Source organism: Ictidomys tridecemlineatus, chromosome 1 (assembly GCF_052094955.1).
Source record: "Ictidomys tridecemlineatus isolate mIctTri1 chromosome 1, mIctTri1.hap1, whole genome shotgun sequence".
Taxonomy (NCBI): Eukaryota; Metazoa; Chordata; class Mammalia; order Rodentia; family Sciuridae; genus Ictidomys; species Ictidomys tridecemlineatus.
This window is the reverse complement of record NC_135477.1, coordinates 74,501,748-74,520,989: the sequence shown is the minus strand read 5'-3', so window position 1 is coordinate 74,520,989 and position 19,242 is coordinate 74,501,748. Positions and strand designations below refer to the sequence as shown.

The 19,242-nt window shown below is 43.9% G+C and overlaps 1 protein-coding gene across 13 annotated transcripts in view; it reads right to left on the bottom strand.

Moving 5' to 3' along the window:
* Positions 1–19,242, bottom strand: part of Frmpd2 (FERM and PDZ domain containing 2) — a 131,320-nt gene that overhangs the window by 70,683 nt on the left and 41,395 nt on the right. For all 13 annotated transcript variants that reach the window (XR_013436276.1, XM_078042662.1, XM_021735782.3 and 10 more), the window contains 9 exons: positions 18,995–19,060; positions 16,547–16,738; positions 13,628–13,760; positions 12,802–12,889; positions 10,409–10,544; positions 7,187–7,258; positions 5,366–5,540; positions 2,726–2,873; positions 1,919–2,057 (listed from right to left, as the gene is read on the bottom strand). Coding sequence is in view for 12 of the 13 variants with exons in the window: in XM_078042662.1 (XP_077898788.1) it covers positions 1,919–2,057; positions 2,726–2,873; positions 5,366–5,540; positions 7,187–7,258; positions 10,409–10,544; positions 12,802–12,889; positions 13,628–13,760; positions 16,547–16,738; positions 18,995–19,060 (1,149 nt within the window). In the remaining variant the exon portion in view is untranslated. The remainder of the gene's footprint in view (positions 1–1,918; positions 2,058–2,725; positions 2,874–5,365; positions 5,541–7,186; positions 7,259–10,408; positions 10,545–12,801; positions 12,890–13,627; positions 13,761–16,546; positions 16,739–18,994; positions 19,061–19,242) is intronic.

The following is a 19,242-nucleotide window of genomic DNA, read 5'->3' as shown; positions in this document are numbered from 1 at the left end:
CCCAGCTATTGTCACATAACAGTGAGCACCCTTAGAGATAAAGTCCAGCATGCTGGCTGGGAGGCCACCAGCCGTTACAGTTTGAGTTGTAAATGCCCCCCTAAGGCCCCTATACTAAAGGCTTGGTCACCAGCCTGTGGCACTATCAGGAGGTGGTGGAACTTTAGGAGACTGGGCCAAGTAGAAGGAAGTTAGTCATTAGAGGCATGTCCTTGAAGGTGATATTGGAACCTGTCCCCTTCTTGTCTCTCTCTTTGCTTCCTGGCCAGCATGAAATGAACATATCTACTCTGCCACACACTCTTGCTATGATGTACAGTGCTGTCACAGACCCAAAGCAATAGGAACAAGAGCCTGTGGACTAAAACCTCTGAAACCATGAGCCCAAATAAACCTTTCCTCCTATAAGTCTATTATCTTGGGTATTTTATAACAATGTTAGAAAGTCGGCTAAATACCAGGGGAGAGACCAGTGGGAACTTTACCTCCTTGACACTTTCTTCTCTGTTCCTAGTAATGCATTTGGAGATGGATTCCTTATTTGGACTCCATATCATCCTGCTGAGTCACTTGCTAGTTCCCTCTTGAGGACTGTGGTTAAGCCTCTTCATATTTTGAACATGGATGAGGTGCATCGTGCACCAAAAACTATACTAAATTGCTGTCTGTAAAAGCTTACCTTGTCGGTCTCCCCATCCTGTCTAGCATCTCCATCTTGAATCCTACTTAAGTATATTACCATCATCTGTTACCATTAGGTATATATTAACATCATCCTTCCCTAGTTTCAGGCATCTGCAAATTTGAGAAACCAGTCTCCTCTGTTAACTCCCTGAGTACTCAAATAGAAGATCATCACAAGCAAGTTTGATCAGTGAAACTTACACAATTCTGCTGCCCTGGCAAAGGCTTAACCAACAATATTTGAGCCACTCTTTGAGTAGCAGTACATCCCAGCAGAATCAGTACTGGCATTACAGTATGACACACCTGTTCCCAAATTTAGACTTTAACATTTACTAGCCACATGAGTCACAGATTATTTTTCTGGAAAATGTGAGTGTTGATACCAACCTTGCAATGTTGCTATGGGAGTTAGGTGAGTTAACACTAAGTCAGTGGCAAGGTCAGCATGATCTCTTAATAAAGGTTGGTTATTATTACTGATGATGATAATAGGAACTCAATAAATACATAAGTTTTTAGTTTTTAGGAGTACTATGGTTTTGATGTGTTATAAGTGTCCTCCAAGGGACACTCTGTTATAAAAGGCTTGGTCTCAAGATTAGTATTATTGAGATGTGGTAGAACACTTGGGAGGTGCAACTTAGTGGGAGATCCTACAGTTATTAGGGTAATTCCCTTGGAGACATCATGTCACTATCCCTATCTTTATTTCTTTTTTTCTTTCTCTCTTTCCTTCTCTTTTTCTCTCTTTCTTCCTGTCTGCTAATGTAAGCTTTTTAACATACATACTCCTTTATAATAGGCTACCACCCACCAATCTCACTAGAGATCAAACCAATGGGGTAATTTAATCTTGGACTTTGAATTTACAAAACTGTGAAGTAAATAAACTCTTTATAAGTAGGCTGCTTCAGTTATTTTATTGTAGTAATGCAGAGCTGACTGATACAAGAAGAAAACTATCAGGCTAGAACAACATTTCAATGCATAAATTTGATTTGTTTATCTTTGTATCCCCCAGAGCCTAAGAAATAGCACTCATTGAATGCTTTATGAATGGACATATGGATGAAGTGAATGGATGAATAGATGGATGTAACTGACCCTAATCTCAGTGGTAGATACTAACAACACTTATCAAAAGCAGAGTCTCCCCATTCCTACAGTCCTACCCACCCCATTATAATGTCTCCAGTGATCCCACCCAAAGGTCCTAGGTGTCCACTCTTACCTCCTTAGGGTAATTGCCAAACTCAGCCTGCAAGGCGAGGACCCCCAGCTGTAGCAGTGTCTCATCGTTGCAGTGCAGCCTCTCCTCAAGGATGTCTTTACGAAGCTGCAGGTAAAACTGATGCCTTGTCAGGCTGTCCCTAGCAAAGAAATGCAGGAATAAAGGAGTTTGGAATGCTGAGGCCAGAACACTGTACCAGAGGGCTTTGCAGTCCGAGAGGTAGGAAAAGAAGGGAAGACAGGGTACAACCCCATAGAACCCAGAGGACAAGCCAGGAAGGCCAGTGTGGTCTCCTTCCTCCATACCATGTCCCCTGCCCCTGGTGAGGGCTGCTCTGTGTCCAGGCATTTCACACACCACCTACAGAGATATTTGTGGCTGTGGTTGGAGAAAGAAAACTGATAATAAGTCAGGTAGTATTTGTAGCAATCAAAGAAATAAAGAGATCACCACCTCCAACTCCAAACCCATCTCCCTCTCCTCCGAGCTTCATCCCTAGGCCACTGGGTTGTGTGTGGAGGAAGGAAGAAGTATGTTTGAGGTTAGGGGAGAGAGGTCTTGAGTGGACTGTGTTTGAAACACAAAGAAAAGCTTTCATTTTGACTGGAGCCTGCCTCAAAAACTGATCCCCCTCCATCCCCCCCATCCTATCATATTAGAGTCCAATCAAGAGAAGATTAACCACCATAACGGTTGTCATTTATATGTAATTTACAGTTCCCAAAGCACTTGCCTACCCACTACCTGTAATGTCAGAGGATGGGCATAAGCTCCTTAAGGAACCGAGGGACAAGTTGCAGCACTCACTGTAGCAGCCCACAGTGGCTGACAAAGAACTTTATCCTCAGAAAGAGTGTGAAGGTGTCCGTGGAGGTCTTCATGAGCTGCTCTCTCCAGCCTTCGGGGGCTATTTTGCACAATCTTGTTTCATTGTTCAGGAAAAAGAACTCTTTGCCTAAGATGGAAATAGAATTTGGAGGGAAAAGCAGTAGGGGATGTTCCACCTCTCTGATTCACAGCCCTGAACCCTACACGAAGTCAGATGTGAGCTGTTAGTGTAGGGGAGAGCAAGACTGAAGACGCCTCATACCTGGTACCAGGGGACTTTTGTTGGAACCAAAAAGGGCTAAGACTAAAAGGTAAAGAAGAAAGGATCAAGGAAGAAAAACTCAGTACCAAGAGGAAAAACTATGATTATAGTCAGTCCTCCATATCCACTGGTTCTGCATCCACAGGTTTAACTAATCACAGATCAAAATTTTTTTTGACTTCATATGTACTGTAAATATACATTTTTGTCATTGTTTACTAAATAATACAATATTATATCTATTAAGACAGTATTTGCAGTGCATTCATTTTTATAAGTAATCTAGTATGATGATTTAAAATATGTAGGAAGATGTGTGCAGGTTATATGCAAATACTGTTTTATATAAGTACCAGAAGATTTGGATGTTTGAAAGGATCCTGGAACTCATCACATAGGGACAACAATATTTATGTTAGAGAGATGTCCCTCAATATCTGTTTTTCAGCTACCATCTTATATAAATAAGATTATAAAACAATAGAAAGGGTATTATTAAGTTCCTGCCATGTGCCAGTCACAGGCATCTTATGAACTAAATGTTTGTGTCCTTCTAGAATTCACATGTGAAGCCCTAACCTCCAAAGCGATGGTGTTTGTAAGGTGAGACCTTAAGGAGGCAATTAGGTTTATATGAGGTCTGGAGAATAGGGCCCCATGATGGCATTAGTGTCCTTTTAAGAAGGGGAGAGCTAGCACTCTTGCTCACTCTTATTCTCCCCCGGCCTCCCCCCGATAAAGTCCCAGTGAAAAAGATTTACTCTACAAGCCAGGAAGCCAGTCCTCAACAGGAACCAAATCAACTGGCACCCTGATCTTGAATTTGTCAGCCTCCAGAACTAAATAAATAAATGTTGTTTAAGCCACCTGATCCACAGAATGTTTTATAGCAGCCCAAACTAAGACAGGATACAAGTGTACTCATATTTGTCCTTTGACTTTAAAAACTCCAGACCTTAATTCCTGCTGAGTTTGTCCTTTAGCCCCTCTGGAAAGGAGGTTGTATCAGTCCAAGTCAATGAAGGTGACACCCCCACCCCTCTGCTGTCTTCACAGGTGAACCTCACCCTGCCTGGGTGCTCTTGGCCACTCCATGGGGACTCCTTGGGTCAGTACCCACCCTGGACCCAAACAGTTCCCTCTCCTCTATTCTCCACTCCCTGAGCCTAGGGTGCACTATAGCAGCTTGCCTAGAGGTGGGAATCCTGCCTAGAGTTAGAAGGCAGAGTTTTTAAATGAGTACCCTCCCTTTTTCCTAGGTCATGTACATGATGGAGGGTAGGGATGGTATCTAGTAGTTTTAGTGGCCTTCCCCACTTAATGTCCACCCCTCCACCCTTGCTGCTGAATATAACTCTCCAGACCCTTCTCTTAGAGTTATTTTCCCCTAGGAATAGGTGAGTTCCCAGTACAATCTATTTGAATAATTCTCCCAAGGTGGTCCTATCAAATTCCAGAGGTGGCTATTTTTCTGTGATTTTTCCCATGAGGCTCCTTGCTAAGCTGTACTGGGAACTGTCCACTTGGGAAGGTCTCAGGGGCAGCCACCTGATTGAGAGAAACAAGTAGAGGATATATCCTGAGGTTCTATTCACAGAGTTTTTATTTAGATCACACATTATAAATCAATAAAAATGCACTGTTTCCTGAATATGATTTTATTCTTATTTTGCAAGAGTGAGCATCCATTGATTATGATCCCATCAATGCATATTATAACTGTTCTTTTTATTTGTAAAAGGGATCTTGGGAAGGGCGGATGAGAGCGACAAGGAGGCAATGACACTCCTGCCAGCCCCAGTGTAGTACAATGAATAATCAAAAGCTTATCCTATTGGGGCAAAAGAACAGAGGAATATTGAGATTATTACACTTAAGCAGTGTGGGCTGGAACCAGCATTTAACCTAAAGGTTCATAAAATCAAACTCAACCTCCTTCCACTAATCAGCCACACAGAGGGTAAAGAACTTCAACTATATATAGCAAAGGAATATTTGCAGTAAAGGAAAAGTCCCTTAATGGAAAGGCAGAGAAAGGAAGGAAATAAAGAACCCTTCCCTCACTCAGATCTTTAAGTGGATTCTTAACTTAGGCTCCTGAGATCAGGGTACTTAGTTCTGTCAGATAAAATATTTTTCATATTTGCTTGTCTAAGATCATGCACTGAGATTGATCAACCAGATCTGGCAAGCTACACACACCTACCACACCCTACATTTGTTATTTTGTGATAGTCTGCATACACTTGACACTTTTTTCACACACATACACTTGAAGCCGGCACCAGCTAACCAATATCTAGGAGCTTAGGGATCCAGATGCCTGCAGTGCCAAGGACTCCCCAGGGAACACCCACCTTTCAGGTAAGCCAAGCCAAAGTAGGTGATCTCTCCAAGATTGATGAAGGACATGACAGCATTGAAGACAGCTCCCACTGTGGACTCGATATCACATTTCACCTCCAGACACTGCCCGCTCAGCAAGACCACACAGAGGTCCCTGAGAGTCAAGTAGGATTTTCCTTTTTTGGTCTGAAAACAATAGTATCAACTGTCACAATAACCATGAGACATTGCCTTTAACCTGTGTTTGTTACTCTGCTGAGCACTTTACATGTATCATCTCATTTAATTATTAAACAACCCTAAGACACAAATATGATTATGATTCCTATTTAGCAGAAGAGAAATGATGGCTCATCTGAGATGGTAAGGGACTTGCGCCAGGTTGCACGGTTAGCAAGAGACAGAACCTAGACTCAGATGTGAGCTCTCTGCCAGGCTCTGCAGGGGCCAGGAAGACTGGGAGGCAGGTCTGACCCATGTCTTTCCCCTGCAGAAATCCTGCCTGCCCTTGGGTTCTTCTTGCTGTCAGGACTGACTAGTGAATCACACAGCCTCCAGGTGTCCCCCAACTTGACATTGTCCCCCTAGGGTCCTGCCAAGCACAGGTTAATGAAATAAGCTGCAGAGAAAATTTGGACAGGTGCAGATCCAAAACAAGATGTGGCTAGAGCAAAGGGACTGTAGAAACCAGTCGGCAGAGCTGCAGATACATACTAGAGTTTGCCTTCTGCTTTGTAGGCCTCCTTGGATTATTGCCAGGTTCATCTCCTACCACAGCCCTGTCTAATCACCATCACCCAGGTGAAGCCTCCCAGGCAGTTCAGCATTCCACACCCCCATGGGCTACTCTGCCTGACTTTGCACACGCTGCATGTGGGGTTGGGGGAGCAGAATGCTCTTCCCCACACCACAGATTCCTATAAGTCTGCCATGTCTGGCTCAGGACTCCTCCTTGTCTTGTCCTTCTCTAAGGACTAGGGTGGAGGATCCACGCATCCCCACCTCCACTCCTGTCTCAAAGCCTAGATCAGGGCCTACTCACACCTCTCCTGGGAAGTTCTCCTTAGAGAACAGTTAACAGACACTGGTATGTAGTGTTAGTACTCTAGGGGCCGTGCCTGCAGTCACACCCTGAGCTGCAATATTCTACAGGGGGCCATGTTCCTGTTAGGTGTCCTGAGACTGGGAAGTGTCGTCCACTTGCATCTGCCTTCTGCCTGGACTGTTCTTCCCCAAAAGCCCTCTTGCTTCTCTCTGTCCCCTCCCTCTCTTCATTCCTGTCTCTGCTCACTGGTGCCTCCTCAGAGCCACCTCCCTATATAAAAGAGCACTTCTCTCCCTCCCCCCGCCCCACCATCTCCCACCCTCTTGCATCCTTATTGGTCTTTTCCTTTCCTGTTATTTTAAACACAAATCACTCCCTGGCATTCTTTCATGTGTATGCATACATTTGCCTACCTTTGCCTCCCTCTGCTAGAATTTAGCCTCCACATGAAAAGGACTTTACTTTCCACAGCATAGATGGGGCCTAGAGCAGCGTCTGACATGTGCTAGATGCTTCTTTACAAATAGCCTGGCTAAATGAGAAGATGAGGGCTGAATTGAGACCAGCAGGACTGAGCTCCAAACCTTAGGAGGTTCATCTCAAAGGGGAAGGAGATGTGCTGAAGGATGAGGAGCTGCGGTGCCATGAGCGTGGCTCGGGTGGGTCTAGAGGACACAGAGCACCACCAGGACAACGTGCAGCAGTCAGAGTGCAGTCATCTCCCAGACTTGCCTGGCTGGGCCATTTTCTCCCCACCTCCCGCTGCCCTGTGCAAACCAGTAATTACCACAACTGATCCAGGTAGATGTAGGGTCACTGGGGCCTCTCCAGCCAGTAGTAGGAACTCCGGCCTGGAAAACTGGGGAGGATATTCAAAGTCACTTACAGGGAAAAAAAAGAGGATGAATTTCTCCTATAGAATCACCTTTCCCTGACCCTCTCAGCCTTCTAACCCCCTGAGCCCCAAGGAAACAGGTTTCAGCATTATGGAGCTGACTTGAGCTGAGGCCCCAGCTGGGCTGGCCACCTTAATGGGGAACCTTACAGGCAGGTATAGGATATTGGCAACGTTCTGGGTCCTAAGTTGATTACAGGGATGCCTACATCATTAAATAAATGTTCACAATTCATAAAGCATTACATAAAATTTCATGGGTATTGAATGCATAAAGCACATTTATACATTATGTGCAATAAACCAATTTTTTATTTTTATTGTTTTTTAAATGATATGATGAATACACAACAGTGAATCTCAGTATCAAGTACATACACAAGAAATTAATTCAAAAATAACTGTGGGTAAATGGCAGAAAAATCAATAGAGGGAAGAGAACAGGGGGTAGTGAATGGGAAGGGGAAGATGAGGTACTGGGATCTGAACTAAAATAACTTTTTAATAAAACAAAACTACCTTGATTTTTAGATTAGGGCAAAGATTTTCCAGACTAAATGTTGAATGAACAGGGTCCATAAGCATCTCTCATTCTCAGTTTCACAATACTTCATGTTCGTGTCACACTTGTGACTGAGAAATCTTTAATCCTCATAGTTTTTAGACTCAGTCACCATCCTTTCAGGTGCATGCTCTCAACCCATTTTATAGAGGAGGAAATTGAGGCTTCAAAAGTCTGATTAACGGGTAGAGTCATATAACCAGCAACTGGCAGCTTCTAACATGTCCCCAAGAATACTCAGCAGGACTCCTGTCTCAAGAGGTCAAAATTCCAGCCATGGAATGGTCTGTGTCTGAAAGTTCTCAGTGGATGTGCCTTCAGTGACTAATCAGGAAAAAATAAAGCTTAAAAAAAAATAGCACGCCGTGTTCAGCTTCTGCTTTTCACACGAGTGGCTGCAAACTTCCTGGCATCTTCAAGGATTCCACAAACCCCTTCTTTGACCACCACTCCCCCTGTACCCATGGAGACCAAAGAATGGCCTTGGGGGACTGCAGAGGGTCAGGTGGGGCAAGTGGGCCACACAAGAGGAGGGATATCTGGAGGCTATTTGCTCTGCTCACCTCTAATTTGTTAAGAGGCTTTAAGCAAATCTCCCTGTGACAGACAGACAAATGCCTTCTGAGGACATCTAGGTCTGATGTTCCCAAGGGGTCCCAGATGGTGAGACAGAAGGCCAGGCAAAGACAACCTCCTCACTGAATAGCCCACCCAGAGGTGGCTCTTCATAGGTCCAGGAAGCAATGACCTTATGGTCACTGTAGCCTTGCATGGTTGTAGGATAGTTTTGCAGCTAATGGCAGTATTGTATAGTAAGAAGGTGTGACTTATTCTAAACACTGGTGTTGTAACAGGGATTTAGAGTGGCTGCCTTTGCCAAAAGCAGTGACTGTTTTTCTCAGGCTTGCAGATGGCCCATCAATAACTAAAAGCAGGATAAAGATTGGCATCTCTGCCTTTGTTTTCTCTCTCTCTCTCTCTCTTTTTTAGGGGGTGTGTGGTTACTAGAAATTGAACTCAGGGGCACTCCACCACTGAGCCACACCCCCAACCCTATTTTGTATTTTATTTAGAGACAGGTCTCAATGAGTTGCTTAGCACCTCGCTTTTTCTGAGGCTGGCTTTGAACTCGAGATCTTCCTGCTTCAGCCTCCCACGCCACTGGGATTACAAGCATGCACCGCCATTCCTCGCTATCTCTTTTATTACCTTAACCTTTGGGTCAGCTCCCTGCTCAGTTCTGCATGCAGGTATGCTAATCACTTAAAGAGTATTCATATAAAAATTTCTAAAACAAGATTTATGAGCCCTAAACTGACCTAACCAGTCTCATTTCCCTTCAGGACTGAGGCAAGATGTGCAGCATCCTGCTTTAAACACTTGGGGTGGTGCCTAAAATTCTTCAGTCATTGTTCTACACCTGCCAGGATTTGAGGGAGGCAGGCACATCACCCCATGATGAGATTGCTTCCTTTAAGCAGGAGCAATCATCTCATGGGAAATTTGCTGCCCCCTCCCAGGCTCACAGATCTGATGAATAAACATCCTGAGCAACAATTGGAATTTTTCCCCTCAAGTAATTAAAGACTTCTCTGGAGCCACCTTGCAGAACCAAACCTGAGAGAATGATCAGCCAGACCACAGTTTGCCCATTGCTGCTTAATTATGCATACTTCTTGTTCCCTGCCTCAAAACTTCCTCTGTTTAAACCTAAAGCACCTCTCAGTACCCTGAAGACAAGGTTGAGATGCTGGATCTCACTTTGCCTTTCCAATATGGCCATATTGACTAAAGTTCTTTTCCTGCTTTTTATCATCACCTTTTCTGTTTGATTTTTGGGTTGAGTGGCCAGTCCTGGCTTGTTGGGACCTCTGCAGTCAGGCATCTGACCTAGGACTTTGGCTTTTATTAAAAAAAAATGGCTATGGCCAGCCCCAGGGCTGTTTCCAGAACACCCTTTTGGACAGAAAGTACATTCTGGGCCCACCCCTGATCCCACCTCTCAGTGCAGAATTGGCAACCTCATCCCTCAACAGAGCTACAGTGCTAGGATATATCCATCTTTTCTGTTAGCCTGGCCTCCAAGACTTGGACAAGTGGGCCTGGCCACTCTCTGGCCTCAACTCCCTACATTTCCCCTCAGCCTATTACTCTTTGCAAACCAAAAGGGAGACACTCTTCTCCCTAGAGAAGCAACCCCTCTGCAGTTCCAAATCTTGCCTCTGCATTTTGTCTGTCTAGAAGTCCTGTGACAAGTGCATTCTGCTTTATCAGTTCCCTTATCATATGCCATGCTATACACCAGTAGCTGTAGACTTCCTAAGAGATGAACCTGGCATCTTCAACTGATATCCTACACAATATCTATTGCAAAACCTGGCCCAGTGAGGCCACTCAACAAATACCTATGCCCTGAATTGCAAATTACAGATTTATGTCAGTTCATTTCTGTGAATCCTGCCTGGAAGACCCTACCTATTTTCAGTCTCTATCTCTGTGTCATAACCACCTGCTCAACCCACCAGGGGAGTGTCTAGCCCTCTTTTGCTCACCTTTTTCTTTCTTTGAAGGAAATTCCTTTGAGAAGGAGCTGGCAGCTGTGAACTTCCTGCTTCTGCCAAGAGCACAGACCCAGGGCAGAGCCGCTGGCCCTCCTGCTGGTCATGGGGAAATGTACCTGCAAGAGTGCTGGCCAGGTAGAGAAGAGGTAAGTACTTGACACAGTCATGCTTCCATGCCATGAAAACCACCATGTGCAGGAGCTTAGCTGGGAAGAGTACACCTGCTATTTCATGTTATCTTTATCCAATGCCTATAGGGGAAACTGAGGCTGGCAGAAGTCAAGGCTGCACATCCATGGAATTTGGTGGAGGGAGTGAGGTACAAGGCCACAATCTTCTTCTCTCTCAACTCCAGGTCCCTGCCTGTGTGCTCTGGGGGTTATGACCCAGATCCCCAATAATCTCTGATCAGATCATGAGATCCCAGGGGTACTGACTTTTTTCCTTCAAATTTTATATATCGTTCAAAATATCTTGACAATAAACATAGTTATGTACTGCAAAATGATATTTTGGTTGACATCAGACTGCATATATGACAGTGATCCCATAATATTAAAATGGAATTGAAATTTTCCTATTATCTAGGAAGGCCAAAATCACCATACACAGTAGCACACCACTTTATGTTTTTGTGGTGATGCTGGTGTAAAAACACTTGCTGTGTTGCCAGTTGTACAATTATATACAGTGCCATTATTATAATGGATAATGATAATAAAGGACTATGTTGCTGGTTTATGTATTTACTATATTTCATATCGTTATTTTAGAATGTTCTCCTCCTTATAAAAAAGAGTTTACTATTAAACTGTATGCCACATTATGCCCATAGCAACCTCTTACATCATGTACTTACTGTGCTTCTTGATTTTTTTTTTTGTACTGGGGATTGAACCCATGGATGCTTAATCACTGAGTCACATTCCCAGCCCTTTTTTATATTTTATTTAGAGATAGGGTCTCACTGAGTTGCTTAGGGCCTCTCTAAGTTGCTGCAGTGAACTTGCAATCCTTCTGCCTCAGCCTCCTGGCTGCTGGGATTATAGTCATGCACCACCATGCCCAGCTTACCATGTTTCTTGAATGCATCATTTTCTCTTATGTTTAATTTCATGTTGCCTCATCCATCACAACCCTAGGAGTCTATATAATACTACATATTTGTATGTGTATATATGTGTGTGTGTTTATATATGGCATTATATAATATGATACATATTATATACAATACATATATATCATTTTGGGTATACACACACCATATGGTGTAACAGGCTATACCATCTAGGTTTGTGTAAGTACCTCCTATGATGTTTGCCCAACAATGAAATGCCTAATGATGCATTTCTCAAAATATATCCCATCATTAAATAACAAATGGCTATGTCGGGGTTGTAAAAGCTCCTTTTGTTAAAAAAAAGAAAGTTTTAAATGGCAGGAAAAATCATTTCAAGGTGAACTTTATAACATCTGGTCAAGGTCCCAAATGTGGATGTAACAAGTATGACAAAACCCCTTGGTTGGACAATAGATACTATCACCATTCTCCTCAACAAATCAATATGCAAATACCAAATCCTCCAAACTTCAAAATGTCCAAGTTACAGCCCTGTAGGATTTGACACAACTTAAATATCAGTGTTAGACTGGTTGCAAAATGGTCACCTTCTTCTCCCTGCCCTTTGAAATGAATCTATATCCTTCTCCTGTCAACAGGTAGAACTCTTTTTCCCCATCCCTTGAATCTGGGCTGGCCTTTGGCTTGATCTGGCCAATGGAATAAGGTGGAAGTGGTGGGTGCCAGTTCTAGGAGCCCTGTACCCACACCACCCCTCTCCCTCTGCCACTGTCATTTAAACAATCCCAGCCTGGCTTGTTGGTGAAGAAGAACCTAGGGTTCCCGAGACATAGCCAGCCATCTCCAGGGGCAAAGCTGCCTAGCTGATCACAGTTGCAGGAGAGGACCCAGCGAAGTCCAAAAGACTTCTGAGATAACCATAGCCTAAATTACAAACCTGAAGAATAAGGAGCTAAATGAGTAAGTGTTGCTTTCAGACACTGTGCTGTGTGCACGTTAGTTATGTGGCAGATGTGGCAGTGGATAATTGCAACAACACTGAGGCAGGTTATTGTTCCATCTTTGAGCCTGAACATGGTTACCAGGGGAGACAAGGCGGCCAATGGCACAGTTGCCGCCAGGCCCTTTGGCACCTTGGCTTCATAGCTGCTTAAACATATTTGAGGTTGCTGATGGGAAAGGCAGGCATGTTCTGAAAAAGCAAGAGGCTTCTCATCAGTAATCAGTAAAAATGCAGAATACAGGTGCCTCACACCAATATCCCATACCAAGTTCACAGCACCCTGAGCACCTTGAAGCTCACCTGTTAACAAAGAGGCTGCAGCGACTGTGTGCCGAAGTACTCCAGCGTGGCTCCAGGGAGCTCTGGGTCTCTGTACTTCTGTCTGAAACTAACCAAACAGCCTGGTAGAGAGCATGGGCAGAGACAAAGGGTCTGGCTTTCCAGAATCAGGCATCCCACATTGTGGATAATATCACAGTTCATTAGCTGTAGGCCCTTGGTGAAATTACTGAATCTCTGAGTCTGTATTCTTATATATCAAAAATGGAAATGACAGTCATGGGAACCAGAGGGAATTATGGGGAGGTAGTGTTAAAATGGAATATAAAGTCTAATGGTAAAGAATAAAAGAACACCCTGTTTTAGAGAGGAAAAAATGATAACTTTAATCAAAAACATATAAATAAAGCAAGCAAGCTCAGATTCAGTTGAAAAGTAGAGAACAGAAGAAGATTTGAAGGTTATTTTAAAAGCCATTCTTTTAACATAACTAGAATAGTAACCAAAAAAATCTTCACAAGTTACTTTCCTTTCATTCCAGTTAGAAAGTCATTTTTTAAGTTTATCTTTTTGTTGCTTGTTTTAATAGGTTCTCATCAATTTGGACAGTTAGACTTCTTCTATTTTAAAAAGTTAACATTGGACATAAATGTTAAATTATAAAACCTTTCCTGTGGACATAGATGAGAACTGAGCTCAAATGCTTCTCTCCCAGGGCTTTATAAAAGAAAGGCATGGCTCAGGTTTTATCTGTCACCACACAGGGATGCCTGGACCACACAGGGCAGGGAACAATAGAAACAGCACCAGTGACCCATGCAAAAAATGCTCAGGGCATCTCACCCACCTCTGAGAAGATTCAGACACTCCAGGGCCGGTGCCACTGGGCTCTCGCTGCTTGTCCCTTGCAGCCTCTTCCTGAGCAGGTAACTTCGGCTCTGCTGCATGCAGGTGCTTTCTTCCACAACTCTTCTCTCCATCTGAGGGCCAAAGTCATCGCACATCCAAACCCAAGGTCAGAAGACACATAGATACATACAAACTACCTGGTCAAGCTGAGTCAGTAGAATTGTCCTACATTTGCAGGAGCCTAATATTACATCTCCAGCAACCAGAACATGCCCTGACTCACCACCCACAAGCACCCGAGAGGTGAGTCATTCACATTTGTGCCTTTCTCATGCATCTTCCTCTGTGCCTTTAAGACCCAGATCTGTGTCCTCTCCACTTCTAATTCTCTTCACCTCAGCCCCTCTGACCACTATTTATTTTCTTTTTCTTTTTTCTTTTTTTTTTTTTTTTTTGGCACCAGGAATTGAACCCAGGAGTGCATAACCACTGAGCAACATCTCCAGCCTTTTCATATTTTTATTTTGAGACACGGTCTCACTAAGTTGCTTAGGGCCTTGCTAAGTTGCTGAGGCTGACTTTAAATTTGCTGTCCGCTTATCTCAGCCTCTGGAGCTGCTAGGATTACAGCCATGTACCACCATGCCCAGCTGATGATCTTTCTTTATTGTTCTACTCACATCTCTCTCTGTTACACTACATTACCTTGAGTTTGCCTGCCTGCCTGTTTCCCCTACATTGCTGTGTTATGCACCATTGCAACTCACCTGGTGCAGTGCATTAATGCTGAATAAGAGATTGAAGTTTATTCTGTGGAAATGCCATAGGTCAATGCAGTGTCTGTCCAAGGACAATGACACACCATTGGAGGATAGACTATACTGTCTTTCAAATAAATAAACCCCTTTCCCCTACAAAATCTTCTAGCCCATAGCAATGTAGGCATGCATTCTTACAAAGGGGAAAATTTGCATGGAGTATTAGACCTTGACAATGATAAGGAAAGTGATCCTTATCAGAAAGGAACGGTCTGCAGGGCAGGAGGCTGAGGCAGAAGGATTGCAAGTTCAAAGTCAGCCTCAGTAATGACAAGGCACTAAGCAACTCAGTGAGACTGTCTCTAAATAAAATACAAAATAGGGCTGGGAATGTGGCTCAGTAGTGGAGTGCCCCTGAGTTCAATCCCTGGTTCAAAAAAAAAAAGGAACAGTCTGCTGGCATGGAGAGCAGAGCGCAGATTCTAGACAGAGGTTGAACTAGCACAGGAAGAGTCCCAGCATAATGAGGAGTGCCTTCATGAGTTGGAAATGGACGAACAGAGGATGGGGAGCTTTTCATATGTTTCATTGTCACAACTACATCCCTGTTACTTGAGTGAAGAGATGGTGTCTCATGCTGCTTTGTGTGTCATATAACAGGTTTTGAACAAGAGATTTAACATGTTAAGGATGATAGGACACAAATTTTTCTTTGTCAGAAATATGAAAAGAGAAAAATACCTACAAATAACACAGCATTAGTGAAATGTAATTGAAGATTTTCGGGTGAACTCATTTTAGTATAAAACTAACTAAAAACTCAAAAAATCTTCTGACCTAATTAGCAGAAGCCACATGTTCATATGCAGGAGAAAAGGGGTCCAAGAAGGATGCTAGGGATGGAAGAGGCTTTTACTGAGTGATTTGTCTGTGCCCTATTCAGCTGTCCCTTCATCTCCCTACATTAACCTACATGACCTACATGACCCTACATTAACCTTGGTCTGGGCTCCAACTTGTCCCTGGACAAGTGCAGCTGCCCAGCTGGTCTCTAGCTTAGCCTTCCCGAACTTCATCTATCGTGAAAACTTCCTTATAAATCCAGGCATGGTGATGCACATTAATAATCCCAGCTACTCAGAAAGCTACAGTGAGAGAAATGAGGTCAAGGCCAACCTGGGGCAAGGTGGTGAGAGCTCATCCGGAAGAAAGAAAAAGGAAGGAAAGAAGAAGGAAGGAAAGATGGAAGAAAGGAAGAAACCCAGCCAGCCTTGTTACACTTTGTAACATGAGTACATCACGTGTCCCACCCTGCTTGATCTCTACCCTGGCTTCAAGGAGAACCAACTTCAGGTGCCATTCCTGCCCTGGATCTCCCCAGGGGTCAGGTGGATGCTATCTTCAGCTGAGTCCACTTCCTTGTTCAGCTTGTGCCTAATCCCACTGACTTCACATCATTACCCTCTCCTAGAAACATTTTCCCAATAAATAACTTGCACAGAAATCTCAGTCTCTGGATTAGCTTGAAGGGAAAAAGACCTAAGCCAGATACTGCCATGTGCCAGGCCCCTGGCTGGACACTGGGGATGGACAAGGCATCAAGCAGCACAGTCAGACAAGGGTAGCAAAGGGACTTCCCCAGGAATAAGATCACAGAGGGCGGGTGTGGTCAAGGTCAGATGAGGCTGAGTTGTATTTTAATAAGAGACCTGAATCACAGGTCATAAGCATGCTTGTTTTATGCAAAGAGGCACTTAAAAGATTTCAAGGACCTCAGTCATGTTAGGAATTAGGGCCTGCCTGAGGGTTTCATCAGAACTGCCCAATAGAACTGCAATGACCAATGATGAAAATGTTCTAGATCTGCCCTGTCCAATAGGGGAGTCACCAGCTACATGTGGCAATTGAGCACTTGACATATAGCAAGTGTGGCGGAGGAACTTTTTTTATTTTTATTTATTTTTTTTTTTTTTGCAGTGCTGGGGATCAAGCCAAGAGCTTTCACATGTTAGGCAAGCTCTCTGCCACTAGCCACATACCCAGACCCTTGAATCTTTAATTTTGTTTCATTTTAATTAATTATAATTTAACTAATTTAAATTTCAACCACCACACATGGCTAGTGGCTACCAGGTTGAAAATGTCAGGTCTATACTGACCTCAGAGATGGTTCCCAGAACCAGGCCCACCAGTCGTCTGACGTGAAGTTGGGCAGGAGCTGGGTACACAGCCACTTCTTCCTGATGGACTCGACAAGCTTCCAGAATTGACTGTAGTGGCCGCCGCCTGCTGGGCTGGTCTTCACACATGGTCAGAAGGATGGAGTGCAAGGGCTCATGGAGCTGTAAGGGCTGCAGAGCATACAGGGTAGTGAGAAGCATAGCACAGCTAGAGCAGCTGCTGCTGAGCAATACTGGGTCAGGTGTGCCCAGGGGACTAATAGAAAAGGATCCTTCATTACCACCAGCGCAGGTGCCTGCTCCTTCTGAGAGCTTAGGTGAACATGAGATTCTTCAACGAGGCCACATGATGCAGAGCAGTTACCTCTGCCTCCATTGTGCAAAGTGTGCTGCTCTTTAATCTCAGATATGCTTCAGCCTGACATGTGCTTAGAATACTGGTAAAAAACAGGTGCTGGACATGATGGAGTTACACCTGTGCCAAGCACCTTGGATCAGACCAGAGATCAGTCTTTTACTCATGGTCACCTGGGCAGCCTGACTAATTATTCAGGTAAGACTCAAGTCCTTTCTCCTAGATCTTGAACTCCAGGAGCCTATAAACATTGGAGTCACAGGCAGCAGCACATGTGCTCAGTCATCGTTGGTTGAACTTTATGTCACAGGCACATGTCAAGCAAAAGAAAAGCTAAGTCTTTTATAACCACTTCCATCATGCATTGAAGTGACCACCATTTATATGAGGAAGGCCTCAAATTCAGATTCAATCTCTGTTAGGGGCTGGGGGTATCGCTCAGTGGCAGAACATTTCCTAATCTATAAGAAACCCTAGGTTCCATTCCCAGCACTGCAAATCATCATCATCATCATTATCATCATCATCATCATCATCATCATGAATAACAACATCATTTGACTGTTTCTCCCACTCCAACCACCCTGAAAGTCATTTGGCAGAAAGGCTGCAATGCCATGTCAGGCAGGGAGCATCCTCTGAGGTGCCATCTTCAAGGGAAGCCAGGCTACCAAGTTTTATACTCACACAGCAAATTGGAGGTCTCTGTGTGTGTGTCTCTGAAACTGGACAGTTATTCCAGATGGTCCCTACTTTCAAGATCAAATTCCAATAAGAAAGATCATTACTTAAAGAGGTGAGGGCAGCACAGAACAATAAAAGCTTGGCCTGGGGAAGAAGAGAACTGTGATAACACAGAGACAGGGGCCTGACCCAGGCTGATACCAGAGTGCACACAGGGACTCATTACAAGGAAAGTGGGGAGTGAGCTGTGAACAGAAGGAGCAGTGTGGGCATGGGCACAGAGGTGCCCACTGTCTGAAAGCAAGGGGCCATGGGCAGGATTAGGGCCTGTGGCAAAATGACAATGTGGGACCCCTTGATGCAAATTATTAAGACTTTCAAGATGGTGATAACACAGCATTATATCTAGCACAGGACCACATTCATACACCCATGGAGCTAATCCTGAGGAGTGCGGAGAACCAGAGAAGAATCACTCAGGTAGGAGCCCAGTTCTGGCCTCCATGTGGATCCTGCTGAGAGGCTAGAATGTAATCTTTGGGTATCCTGGAGATACCAAAGATTTCATGAAAAAAGGGTTGTGAATAGGTCTCTGTTTACAAAAGAGCACCAGGAATCACTAGGATTTGGGATTGGAGAGGGCAAGGGTGGGAGGGAGGGAAGAAGGAAGGAAGAAAGGAAGTAAAGCAGGAAGAAAGGAGAATTGGAGGAAGGAAGGGAAGGAGAAAGAAGGAAAGGAGGCAGAGAAGGAAGAAAGGAAGGAGGAAGAAGGAAAGGAAACAGGGGTGGTATCATCCGTACAGGTTCTCCAGCACAGGCTCTTATAGCACTGGTTTGTAAGGAATTCTTACAGTGTCAGGTGAAAATTTACAAAAACACAACTATTATAAAATGCCACCTTAAACAAAGGTTATAAGGCTCTATGCTTTAAGCCTTCTCACAGTCTTTAATAAACTACTCTGAAAAAAATCTTTGAGAGACGTTGCAGGAAGCATTTTCCACATTTGATGAGCAGGGAACCTTTTTGCAGGAAAGCATCTCACTTCAGGAAGGGCTTTTAGTACATAACTAAATGAATAAATATATAACTGTATCTTCAGTGTCTGTAAAATCCTCTAGTTTATGTCTTCCTCTGAGTGGAGATAGCAAATAAATCTCATCTTTTCCACCAGTCCAAACTTGTATCTGACTCAAGTGTATCTGAGGTTATTTCTGGACTTTCTAGCAAGAAGGAGGTGCGGTGTGATCAATTGGCAATGCCTGCCTGGGACATAGGAGGAAAGAGTGACAGTACCCATGTTCAACAGCTGTGGACCCTGACCAGCAACACCATTAAATTAATCCAAAGACACGACCTGGAAAGACTTGGGGCATTCTTATATACACACCTGGTTTGGTGGGACATGAAACCCTGCTGTCCAGTAGAGAGTCATTCCTAAAGAATAGACATGCATCTGCCCAAAAGAAAAGCATGTGATTAGTTTTCAATCATCTCTGCTATTCTAAGGTCCTGCAAGCCAAATACAATTTTATTTCTGCATATACACATACTATGTTCTAGCTGGCCCAATACCATCTGTACTTCCTTTTCTGCTTCCTACACTAGAGGCTATCAAGCCAGAATTTTGCTTTCTAG